At 42.5% G+C, this 13,555-nt stretch overlaps 1 protein-coding gene across 1 annotated transcript in view; it reads left to right on the plus strand.

Moving 5' to 3' along the window:
* Positions 1-13,555, plus strand: part of LOC106586113 (inactive dipeptidyl peptidase 10) — a 219,104-nt gene that overhangs the window by 24,766 nt on the left and 180,783 nt on the right. Inside the window, exons 2-3 of the mRNA XM_014172985.3 lie at positions 6,161-6,275; positions 8,204-8,299. Coding sequence (XP_014028460.2) covers positions 6,161-6,275; positions 8,204-8,299 — 211 coding nt within the window. The remainder of the gene's footprint in view (positions 1-6,160; positions 6,276-8,203; positions 8,300-13,555) is intronic.

Raw genomic sequence — 13,555 nt, forward strand, 5'->3', positions numbered from 1 at the left:
GGAACGATGGCACACTTCGCACGGCGAGTGCGGGGAGCTGGCACAGGACGTACTGGGCTGTGGAGGCGCACTGGAGACCTGGTGCATGGAGCCGGCACAGTTTTTACCAGACTGCTAGCACGCTCCTCAGGACGAGTATGGAGAGCTGACTCAGGTGGCATCAAACAGATAGCACGCTCCTTAGGCTGAATGTCGTGCATCATACACCAACACAACAACTCTCTCATTTCTCTCTCCTCCAATTTCTCCCTCTTCTCCCAGATTGGCTGTGGTTCGCTCCTCGGCTCCGCCGACCACCCCGTGTGACCCCGTGTGCAGGGCTGTTGACCGGAGTAAGGGTAGCCAGGTGGGAAGCATGGCAAGCCGAAGAAAAATGCTTATTGAAATGCTCAATTATCGCAGATTTATTTCCTAGCCTCAGTGCAGCTGGGAGGAGGTGCTCTTATTCAGTACTTACACTATGTCAACATTTTCTGCTTATAATTTCTGCTCATGAAAATACAGAGGCAAAAGAAGCTCTGTGAGGGTGGGGGGAAGTATGATTGAAAACACTAAACGCACTAAAAAGTGTTATTTGATACATGGCATCATACTCTGTAATGGCAAAAATAATGTAATGTCCTGTTAAAATAACGTCTGCACCTTAAGGATAATTAGGAATATGATTGCTTCATTTTGAAATGACAAACTTAGGTTGACCTTCCGCTGGAATAACCCATATAGACTAATGTTGGCCCATAACTTACATTGTATTAACAACTTCATAAATCCCATCCTGAAAACAAGAACCTGCATTACTCTTCAGTTTTGCATTAACCTCTATGGGCTAGGCGGGACGAATTCGTCCCACATACGTAACAGCCACTTGAAGCCTGTGGCGCGATTTTCAAAACCTTAAAAATCCTATTACTTCAATTTCTCAAACATATGACTATTTTACAGCTATTTAAAGACAAGACTCGTTAATCTAACCACACTGTCTTTACAACGAAAGCAAAACATTAGATTATGTCAGCAGAGTACCAAGCCAGAAATAATCAGACACCCATTTTTCAAGCTAGCATATAATGTCACAAAAACCCAGAAGACAGCTAAATGCAACACTAACCTTTGATGATCTTCATCAGATGACAACCCTAGGACATTATGTTATACAATACATGCATGTTTTGTTCAATCAAGTTCATATTTATATCAAAAACCAGCTTTTTACATTAGCATGTGACGTTCAGAACTAGCATACCCCCCGCAAACTTCCGGGGAATTCGCTAACATTTTACTAAATTACTCACGATAAACGTTCACAAAAAGCATAACAATTATTTTAAGAATTATAGATACAGACCTCCTCTATGCACTCGATATGTCCGATTTTAAAATTGCTTTTTGGTGAAAGAACATTTTGCAATATACTAAGTACATAGCCCAGGCATCACGGGCTAGCTATTTAGACACCCGGCAAGTTTAGCACTCACCATAATCATATTTACTATTATAAAAGTTTGATTACCTTTTGTTGTCTTCGTCAGAATGCACTCCCAGGACTGCTACTTCAATAACAAATGTTGGTTTGGTCCAAAATAATCCATCGTTATATCCGAATAGCGGCGTTTTGTTCGTGCGTTCCAGACACTATCCGAAATGGTAAAGAAGGGTCGTGCGCATGGCTCAATTCGTGACAAAAAAATTCTAAATATTCCATTACCGTACTTCGAAGCATGTCAACCGCTGTTTAAAATCAATTTTTATGCCATTTTTCTCGTAGAAAAGCGATAATATTCCGACCGGGAATCTCCTTTTCGGCAAACAGAGGAAAAAATCACAAAGACGGGGGCGGTCAGGTCACGCGCCTAAGCCCAGAGTCCCTTGATCGGCCACTTGAGAAAGGCGATAATGTGTTTCAGCCTGGGGCTGGGATGACGACATTCAGGTTTTTCCCGATCTCTGAGCGCCTATGGACGACGTAGGAAGTGTCACGTTAGAGCAGAGATCCTTAGTAAAAGATAGAGATGGCAAAGAAGTTCCAGAAATGGTCAGACAGGCCACTTCCTGTAAAGGAATCTCTCAGGTTTTGACCTGCCATTTGAGTTCTGTTATACTCACAGACACCATTCAAACAGTTTTAGAAACTTTAGGGTGTTTTCTATCCATATGTAATAAGTATATGCATATTCTAGTTACTGGGTAGGAGTGGTAACCAGATTAAATCGGGTACGTTTTTTATCCAGCCGTGTCAATACTGCCCCCTAGCCCTAACAGGTTTTAAGACAGACATAACTAACAGGGCTATTTTATGTGTACCTACATAACATTTCAACCCTAACTCCCCATAAACCTGTTCTTCTTCTCCCTTGAGTCTCTTCTCTAAGAGATAGAGAAATGAAGGCTTTGAATGCATCCCAAATGGCACCCTATTGCATACATATTGCACTACTTTTATAGTAGTAATGCACTATAAAAAGTAATGCACTATAAAGGGAATAAGGGTGCCATTTGGGATGCAGATTGTCTGCTTGCTTATTGCCGGAGCTGTCAGATATTTATTTATGGTTTTCAGTGCCTCTCTGCAACACAGACTAACACCCCGATGTGGAGTAAAATAACACATTTGCAAGATGAATGACAGTCTATGACAGAAAATCTAAGGGCAAAAAAATGGTGTGGGCAGCCATATTAGTTGTATGACTCTGTTATTTAGTTTGGACTCTGAAAACTATGTCTAGACTGGTGGAAGTAAAGAAAGTTACACTTGCAGTGTTTGTGGGCGACAAGATTGTCTTGTTGGGATATACTGTTGCGCTTTGGCTGTCCTTTGCCTGTTTTGCCCTTGTCTGTGGATGTGTCTATGTACAGTATGTGTTATAACACTTTACTTGAAGTGTTATTCATGAGCATATTGTAAAGTGGTATAAAACTCAAGGGAAAGACACGTGGTACTGAATGTGGGTTGGGGAAACTGTGATTCTAATGACTTCAGTTAAAAATCTCTGTAGACAAAATAAGAGCTAAGGTCATGACCTGAGGTGGGAAGAAGGGATTAGTACCACTTTGTAAAAGAGATGGCTTTAGCCCGTCCCCTAACCTACAGGCCTAGTCCTGTGTGTGTGTGTGTGTGTGTGTGTGTGTGTGTGTGTGTGTGTGTGTGTGTGTGTGTGTGTGTGTGTGTGTGTGTGTGTGTGTGTGTGTGTGTGTGTGTGTGTGTGTGTGTGTGTGTGTGTGTTGTGTGTGTGTGAGTTGGGGGAGGGGGGGGGAGGGGGGGTCTGTGTGAAACACACCCAAGCTATTTTCTCTTCTCGTGGGGGCTAGGCATTTGTCAGGGCCCTTACATGGTTCCCTAATCCCCATAATGGTAATGGAGAGACGCATCGGGCCAGAACTCTCTCAGTGGCTTTATCTGCTCATAATTGAGTTAATAAATTAAGGATGATGATTCCAAAACTGCTAAGTAGGAAATTGGAGAGAGAGAGAGATATATTTGAGATGAAGAGAAAAAAGAAGCTCACGCATGGCGGGCTTTGGCAATTTAGAGTTGCTGTCAGTGTTCAAGGACAAGGCAGACGTTTTTTGTGGTATTAATGAAATGAGCGTCAGCCCAACCTCTGATAATATATCAGCCGCCTGTGCCCTTTGTGGGCCGAAAATGATATTACACAATGTCCCCAGAACAAGGGCACGCTTCTACGGCTTTGCCAAGGGATGCAAATGCGGCTAGCCGGACACCTCACTCCCCACAGCTGTTGGAGAGGTGCTTGAGCGTTTACATTTTTTGGGGAGCAGGGGGAATGTGACGGTTTGTTTCACACCTACCTGTGAACCCTCCAAGATACACAGTAAATAAATTGATAATCGCCTCCTTTGAAAAATTGAGCAGAAATGTGACAAAAGCTTTTTGAAACAGCAACCTGGGTCTTATTGGCCATATTTGTACTTCACCCCCTCTAGCCAATCACAATTCAGAAGTGGATCGGAGGCCAATAATCCCCTCCCTGTACCTGCAGGGTTTTGTGGGTAAGTGAGGCCAGGAAAGCCAGTGGTTTGGGTCATGTGGAGAGAGGGTCTTAATGTTGCCACCTTATCAGAACTAGCAGATATGGATGAAGGACAGAACCTATTTAAGACCACTGAGGCAGAACTCCTTTAACGCTGTGCCACAGCCTCTTAAAGGCCCAGTGCTGTCACAATTCTGTTTTTGCTGTGTTTTGTATCATATTGTACAACAGCTGATGAAACTAACACTGTAAAAACTTTTTTTTTTTATCAGTGTGATTCCTGATAGTTGCTAGTTGAAAATTCAATCTGCACAGGACCTTCTAATCAGCAGGTTTGTATGGGCGGCAGTTTCGGCTTTTCATGGTGACATCTCCATGTGGTAAAATGGTTAATAAACCAATAACAAAGAGATTTTCAAACCTCTCTGCCAATAACAGCTAGTTTTCAGTTTTCCCTTCCCCACTCAGACCACACCCAAACAGTCTTGCTTCATAAAAAGCAATTTTTGCTAATTTTAAAGTTACACTATGCAGAAATTGCTCCGCCATTTCCTGGTTGCTAAAACTCTAGTAGGTTGCCTAATTTCAGTTTATGTGACAAAATAAGTTAGTATAGTGTAGAGAATCATTGTACCATCTAAACCACTGTGATATATATTTTCCATAACCACAAATATTGTTGTGTCAACTGTTTGAAGCTGGTGTACAAAACTGAAAGTAAGAATGGGAAGCATAGCAGTAGCGCACATTGAACAGATCTACTGCTTCTTAGACTTGCTTTCAATTAGAATCACATATCTATGACTCATATGAATTTGGTCAGGTCACCCAAATAGTTAGATATTGCCACTTTAAAGGAAATTTGTTACAGTAAGGTACTTCATTGTTACCCAGAAACAATTTGATATTGATATAAAAATGGCTGCATTATGCCTTTAACCCACCACTGCATGGCTATTAAAGTAGACGGCCATCTTGACCTGTCCTTTCGCCACCATGTTAAACAGTAAAATGATTGAATACAAAATATGTAGTCCTATGCCTGAGTTTTGTTTCAGTCTTGTCGAATAGGGGTTATGACACACGGTGATACTGTAGCACAGCTGGTAAAAGGCTGCTTGTTCGTGCCAGGGAGTTGCTTCAGTAGTCATGAAGTAGGAGTATGAGAGAGAGACTCCGAGAGAGTTTTTAATGAAAGCTAGTCAACCATGCAAATAGCCTTTCTCCCTTGAAATGCAAATTGTGAAATATTACCTTGCATTTTTCATGAAGTCCCTCAATGCCCTTTCCTCTGAGCCCCTCCATGCAGCTTACAAACAGGTGCTTTCCTCTGAGTTGAATTTAAACACAGAATGCCATAATGTTGCTCGTGTTTATCATTGAGCCCCACCGCGCAGCTTAGACTGAACAATATCATGCAGTTTATTTTGAGACCCACCATGAAGCTGGTTATCAATGCTACTATGCAGCTTACAATGAGCCCCATCATGCAGCTTAAGGTGAAATGCTGAAACCTGTAGCTAGCACATCCACTACAATAAAGCTGAACAAATACTTAACATTTTTGTGAATACCATTTCCTAGTTTACGTTTTTCTACTCCTACATGATTAGATGTTCACTTTCCCGTCGAAGTCATTGCATATTCTGACACAATGACCGGCATTCAATCATAACACATTATGCTTTTTAAGTATTGTGTTTTTCTTAGATTGTTTACATTATATTGAAGGGGTCAATCCATGCTGCTGCCTATTGTGTCCCTGCTTAAAAAATGTATGTGTATGACATGCTCAATGTCTGTGATCTGTGAATTGGATTTGGCTTTCAATTTGACTTTCTAGCAATTCAACCACATGGCTATGTTTTTTTTGTAAGCTCCTACATAACTGGCTCAACATAGAATGACTCACGTATTGACAATCTGTGGCCTTCAATCAAATCGTTTGTATGGATGGATGGATGCCAGAAAATCTTGGACTCAAGTCTGAAGCATTTATGTAGTGCTGTTAGCATGTTTATCCCTATGTTTTGTGGTTCTGTACTGTATGTCTCGGTATTTTCCAGAACTCCCTTTTAAAAACTGTTTCTCTCTCTCTCTTTCCCCACTCTCTCTCTCTCTCCTACCCCCCCCCCCCCCCCCCCCCCCTCTCTCTCTCTCTCTCTTTACAGGACCTTGGTGCGGGAGCTCCACCTGAGAGGAACTGGAAAGGGATTGTTATCGCTCTGCTGGTTATATTGGGGGTCTGCTCTCTGATCACATTGTCTGTCATCCTCCTCACTCCAGGTACAGAACTGGCCATGGATAATTAGTATATTACTTTATTAACCGGAGTTGTGTTCTGCAGGATAGACATAGCATCTGTCCCAGAGGTGGTTCAGTGCCTATGGTTTGGTAGACTATTGGTGACAGTAAGGAAATTAGCCCCACAATTGTATTATTGCCTAACATATCTCAACTTTCTATGATGAATTTTGGGCTACATGTCCAGTTGTGCTACTCATTTCTAATATGGAATCGCGATTTTTGCCTGCACAATTTTATATTAACTTAATATCAGCACTCAGCTGTTGATCGACCTCCTCAATTTACTGCAATGAAGAACAGTTTATGCTGAGTGACGTACTCAGACATGTTTGGAATGACTCACAGATACAAGGAGACCACACTGTCCCCTGGTGTTCCAACCCCTCGAATGTCTGCTGGGCTAGCTATCTATTGCATGTGGCTGCCACATCATTTACAAACAGGAGTGCTCTGTAGTTATCCAGCCCGGGCCAACATGGCTGACATTCAAAATAATTTGGCCCTCCTCTCTCTCTCTCGCCCTGCACAATTAGCAGCTGTCCAAGTCAACATTAGTTTACAATTGGCTTAACAACATTCTATTTTACTAATGGCTTAACATTTTATAATTAAAACATGTTTACAAAGGCAATGTTTACACAGCTGAGGGATTTCAGGTTGGATAACAACCTATTAATGACCATTGCATGTATGGGTTGTGTGTGTGTGTGTGTGTGTGTGTGTGTGTGTGTGTGTGTGTGTGTGTGTGTGTGTGTGTGTGTGTGTGTGTGTGTGTGTGTGTGTGTGTGTGTGTGTGTGTGTGTGTGTGTGTGTGTGTGTGTGGGTGTGTGTGCATGCGTGCGTGCGCGTGTGTGCATGTTGTTTTTTTAATATAATTTCTCCATATCACTTTCTCTACTGTCACCTCTCTCTTTCTCTTTCTGTCTTTCGCTCTCCCTCCATCACTCCCTACCTCACTCTTACACCCCTGACTCCCTCTTCATCTGCATTTAAAAGGTTGCTCGAAGTATCTGCCTCTAGAGCAGGTGAAGCCATCCAAGTGCATCCAATCTTCTTATAAGAACTTATTTTATTCATAAAGGATATTCATCTGAGTGTCATTTGCTGACTAAAGCATAGACCTAAGACATTATAAACACCTATATGCTTCTGTGTATACTCTCTTATTTAACTAGTTGTTTGGATCCTGGATGCTGATTGGACGTGCAGCGTTCCAATCCATGCTGTATTGGCCATCACAGACACACATATGCCTGCTAACAGTTCCATCTAAAAATGATCAATAAGAATATCATGTTCATGTTGCTGTCCGAATCATCTCTTGTATTTATCTCAACTTGCACATTATTTCCCCTTGCTTCCAACCTGGCATTTAGTTTGGTACAGCGTGGGTTAATATTAAAACTCTCTCTGCCTGTCCGACCTCGGAAACAATGTTTAACTTTTGAATTTCGATCTCTGTAGTACCGTACATAGAGTGAAAGGTGACAGCTTAAACACAGATATAGGATCAGATTACCCTATCCACAATGCTTACCTTGAATATTAGGGGCAACAACGTAAAACTGATCTTAGATCAGTGTCTCTAGTGGCAATCTCTTGGCGGCATCTGCCTGGGATAACTTCTAGGTCAGGACCAAGGAGACTGTCTTGTCCTTGATTGGAGACGGACCTGATGCTTTCTGGTAACTGGGTTCCTCAGAAAGACTTTGATGCAGCACACTTCACAATACAAAACAAGAAGCAATAGAACAACATTTTACTACTCGCTCCTTGTATGAGAGAATAAACAATGCTGGAAATATCAATAATGATAATGATAAAATAAGGATTTGATCATTATTGAGTTCCTAGTATTAATAGAGTTTGGAATTAATGCCCTTTTTTTTCATTTTTTGTTGTTGCAGCGGACAGCCAAGCTGGCAGTGATACCAAACTCACTGTGGAAGATCTGTTCAAGTCTGAGTTTGTGGTCCATGACCCAGAGGCCAAATGGATCAACGGTAAGTGCCAACACGTACTGCACAGTGCTGCCTTTTGGCAACCATAAAGAGATTTTAGAGCAGTTCTCTTTAGTGATTTGTTGATGGAGCTCTCATCAACATAATGGACATTTTGATGCAACTTAGTTGCGATGTTTTGGTGAGGAGAATCGTGTGTGACATGGTGCATGTCCTTTAAACAAGGTGGCATAGATTGGCTACAAACAGTCCTTAGTCTCAATGTTGGGAGTTTATTGTTGCTGACGTTAATGTGAATATTTCGTTATTTCAGGGTTTTTGTAACTGATCAGTGTGTTATTAGCCCCAAATAACTGTGGCAGGGTCTAGGGTGAGTAGGTGGAGCTATTGCATTGGTCTTTGTTTTCAAAGTTAGTCTTCATTGATACAGAGTATCTCACTTTGGCTGACTGCGCTACCTATGAACTGTCTCAATGTTCCCAAAATAACATAATCAGTTATACCTACATCTGTAGTATGAGTGAGAATGCTTCAAAACACCTGGAATTAAACTGTCTCGTTGAAGCACTTAGCACATTTACGTAAAAATACACACACCTTCATATCCCTTCTTTGACATTAACAAGATCTTGATATGCTGCAAGTCTGCAGTTGGTTCTGCAAAGCGAAAATAAAGGGCTGAGTTAGTTCAAATCAAAATCAAATCAAATTTATTTTTATATAGCCCTTCGTACATCAGCTGATATTCTCAAAGTGCTGTACAGAAACCCAGCCTAAAACCCCAAACAGCAAGCAAAGCATGTGAAAGAAGCACGGTGGCTAGGAAAAACTCCCTAGGAAAAACTCCCTAGAAAGGCCAAAAACCTAGGAAGAAACCTAGAGAGGAACCAGGCTATGAGGGGTGGCCAGTCCTCTTCTGTCTGTGCAGGGTGGATATTATAACAGAACATGGTCAAAATGTTAAAATGTTAAAATGTTCATAAATGACCAGCATGGTCAAATAATAATAATCATAGTAGTTGTCGAGGGTGCAACAAGCACGTCCGGTGAACAGGTCAGGGTTCCATAGCCGCAGGCAGAACAGTTGAAACTGGAGCAGCAGCACGGCCAGGTGGACTGGGGACAGCAAGGAGTCATCATACCAGGTAGTCCTGAGGCATGGTCCTAGGGCTCAGGTCCTCCGAGAGAAAGACAGAAAGAGAGAAAGAGAGAATTAGAGAGAGCATATTTAAATACACACAGGACACCGGATAAGACAAGAGAAATACTCCAGATGTAACAGACTGACCCTAGCCCCCCGACACATAAACTACTGCAGCATAAATACTGGAGGCTGAGACAGGAGGGATCAGAAGACACTGTGGCCCCATCCGATGATACCCCCGGACAGGGCCAAACAGGCAGGATATAACCCCACCCACTTTGCCAAAGCACAGCCCCCACACCACTAGAGGGATGTCTCCAACCACCAACTTACCGTCCTAAGACAAGGCCGAGTATAGCCCACAATGATCTCCGCCATGGCACAACCCAAGGGGGGGGCGCCAACCCAGACAGGAAGACCACGTCAGTGACTCAACCCACTCAAGTGACGCACCCCTCCCATGGACGGCATGGAAGAACACCAGTAGGCCAGTGACTCAGCCCCTGTAAAAGGGTTAGAGGCAGAGAATCCCAGTGGAAAGAGGGGAACCGGCAAGGCAGAGACAGCAAGGGCAGTTCGTTGCTCCAGCCTTTCCGTTCACCTTCACACTCCTGGGCCAGACTATACTTAATCATAGGACCTACTGAAGAGATAAGTCTTCAGTAAAGACTTAAAAGTTGAGACTGAGTCTGCGTCTCTCACATTGGTAGGCAGACCATTCCATAAAAATGGAGCTCTATAGGAGAAAGCCCTACCTCCAGCCGTTTGCTTAGAAATTCTAGGGACAATTAGGAGGCCTGCGTCTTGTGACCGTAGCGTACGTGTAGGTATGTACGGCAGGACCAAATCGGAAAGATAGGTAGGAGCAAGCCCATGTAATGCTTTGTAGGTTAGCAGTAAAACCTTGAAATCAGCCCTTGCCTTAACAGGAAGCCAGTGTAGGGAGGCTAGCACTGGAGTAATATGATCACATTTTTTGGTTCTAGTCAGGATTCTAGCAGCCGTATTTAGCACTAACTGAAGTTTATTTAGTGCTTTATCCGGGTAGCCGGAAAGTAGAGCATTGCAGTAGTCCAGCCTAGAAGTAACAAAAGCATGGATTAATTTTTCTGCGTCATTTTTGGACAGAAAATTTCTGATTTTTGCAATGTTACGTAGATGAAAAAAAGCTGTCCTTGAAACAGTCTTGATATGTTCTTCAAAAGAGAGATCAGGGTCCAGAGTAACGCTGAGGTCCTTCACAGTTTTATTTGAGACGACTGTACAACCATCCAGATTAATTGTCAGATTCAACAGAAGATCTCTTTGTTTCTTGGGACCTAGAACAAGCATCTCTGTTTTGTCCGAGTTTAAAAGTAGAAAGTTTGCAGCCATCCACTTCTTTATGTCTGAAACACAGGCTTCTAGCGAGGGCAATTTTGGGGCTTCACCATGTTTCATTGAAATGTACAGCTGTGTGTCGTCCGCATAGCAGTGAAATTTAACATTATGTTTTCGAATGACATCCCCAAGAGGTAAAATATATAGTGAAAACAATAGTGGTCCTAAAACGGAACCTTGAGGAACACCGAAATTTACAATTGATTTGTCAGAGGACAAACCATTCACAGAGACAAACTGATATCTTTCCGACAGATAAGATCTAAACCAGGCCAGAACTTGTCCATGTAGACCAATTTGGCTTTCCAATCTCTCCAAAAGAATGTGGTGATCGATGGTATCAAAAGCGGCACTAAGATCTAGGAGCACGAGGACAGATGCAGAGCCTCGGTCTGACGTCATTAAAAGGTCATTTACTACCTTCACAAGTGCAGTCTCAGTGCTATGATGGGGTCTAAAACCAGACTGAAGCGTTTCGTATACATTGTTTGTCTTCAGGAAGGCAGTGAGTTGCTGTGCAACAGCTTTTTCAAAAATTTTTGAGAGGAATGGAAGATTCGATATAGGCCGATAGTTTTTTATAATTTCTGGATCAAGATTCGGCTTTTTCAAGAGAGGCTTTATTACTGCCACTTTTAGTGAGCTTGGTACACATCCGGTGGATAGAGAGCCGTTTATTATGTTCAACATAGGAGGGCCAAGCACAGGAAGCAGCTCTTTCAGTAGTTTAGTTGGAATAGGGTCCAGTATGCAGCTTGAGGGTTTGGAGGCCATGATTATTTTCATCATTGCGTCAAGAGATATAGTACTAAAACACTTTAGTATCTCCCTTGATCCTAGGTCCTGGCAGAGTTGTGCAGACTCAGGACAATGGAGCCCTGGAGGAACACCCAGACTTAAAGAGGAGTCCGTAATTTGCTTTCTAATGATCATGATCTTTTCCTCAAAGAAGTTCATAAATGTATTACTGCTGAAGTGAAAGCCATCCTCCATTTGCGAAGGCTGCTTTTTAGTTAGCTTTGCGACAGTATCAAAAAGAAATTTCGGATTGTTCTTATTTTCCTCAATTAAGTTGGAAAAATAGGATGATCGAGCAGCAGTAAGGGCTCTTCGATACTGCACGGTACTGTCTTTCCAAGCTAGTCGGAAGACTTCCAGTTTGGTGTGGCGCCATTTCCGTTCCAATTTTCTGGAAGCTTGCTTCAGAGCTCGTGTATTTTCTGTATACCAGGGAGCTAGTTTCTTATGACAGATGTTTTTAGTTTTTAGGGGTGCAACTGCATCTAGGGTATTGCGCAAGGTTAAATTGAGTTCCTCGGTTAGGTGGTTAACTGATTTTTGTCCTCTGACGTCCTTGGGTAGGCAGAGGCAGTCTGGAAGGGCAGCAAGGAATCTTTGGGTTGTCTGAGAATTTATAGCACGACTTTTAATGCTCCTTGGTTGGGGTCTGAGCAGATTATTTGTTGCAATTGCAAACGTAATAAAATGGTGGTCCGATAGTCCAGGATTATGAGGAAAAACATTTAGATCCACAACATTTATTCCATGGGACAAAACTAGGTCCAGAGTATGACTGTGGCAGTGAGTAGGTCCAGAGACATGTTGGACAAAACCCACTGAGTCGATGATGGCTCCGAAAGCCTTTTGAAGTGGGTCTGTGGACTTTTCCATGTGAATGTTAAAGTCACCAAAAATTAGAATATTATCTGCTATGACTACAAGATCCGATAGGAATTCAGGGAACTCAGTGAGGAACACTGCATATGGCCCAGGAGGCCTATAAACAGTAGCTATAAAAAGTGAGTGAGTAGGCTGCATAGATTTCATGACTAGAAGCTCAAAAAACGAAAACGTCATTGTTGTTGTTTTTTTTGTAAATTGAAATTTGCTATCGTAAATGTTAGCAACACCTCCGCCTTTGCCGGATGCACGGGGGGTATGGTCACTAATGTAACCAGGGGGTGAGGCCTCATTTAACACAGTAAATTCATCAGGCTTAAGCCATGTTTCAGTCAGGCCAATCACATCAAGATTATTATCAGTGATTAGTTCATTGACTATAACTGCCTTGGAAGTGAGGGATCTAACATTAAGTAACCCAATTTTGAGATGTGAGGTATCACAATCTCTTTCAATAATGGCAGGAATGGAGGAGGTCTTTATACTAGTGAGATTGCTAAAGCGAACACCGCCATTTTTAATTTTGCCCAACCTAGATCGAGGCACAGACACGGTCTCAATGGGGAAAGCTGAGCTGACTACGCTGACTGTGCTAGTGGTAGACTCCACTAAGCTGGCAGGCTGGCTAACAGCCTGCTGCCTGGCCTGCACCCTATTTCATTGTGGAGCTAGAGGAGTTAGAGCCCTGTCTATGTTCGTAGATAAGATGAGAGCACCCCTCCAGCTAGGATGGAGTCCGTCACTCCTCAACAGGCCAGGCTTGGTCCTGTTTGTGGGTGAGTCCCAGAAAGAGGGCCAATTATCTACAAAGTTCGACACCAAAGGGACGATCCCTCGCCTGGCGCAGTAAAACCATCTTGTGTAATTCATCGTCAAACTAAACTAGGCTTGCATGTCTCATACCCCTGCCTTCATGTATGTATTTTCTTTCCCTCTGGTACATATTTAAATTGTATTGATTCCTTTTCTGCTGGAGGGGGCTTGTATGTAAAAATAAGGCCCTGGAAAAGCAGATCTCTGAATAAAGCATTAAGTGAAGCACAAGTGAATCTGATTATGGTTGTGTTGTATGGAGAGGATAACGATAACTTTTA

This window comes from Salmo salar, chromosome 25 (genome assembly GCF_965601325.2).
Source record: "Salmo salar chromosome 25, fSalSal1, whole genome shotgun sequence".
Taxonomy (NCBI): Eukaryota; Metazoa; Chordata; class Actinopteri; order Salmoniformes; family Salmonidae; genus Salmo; species Salmo salar.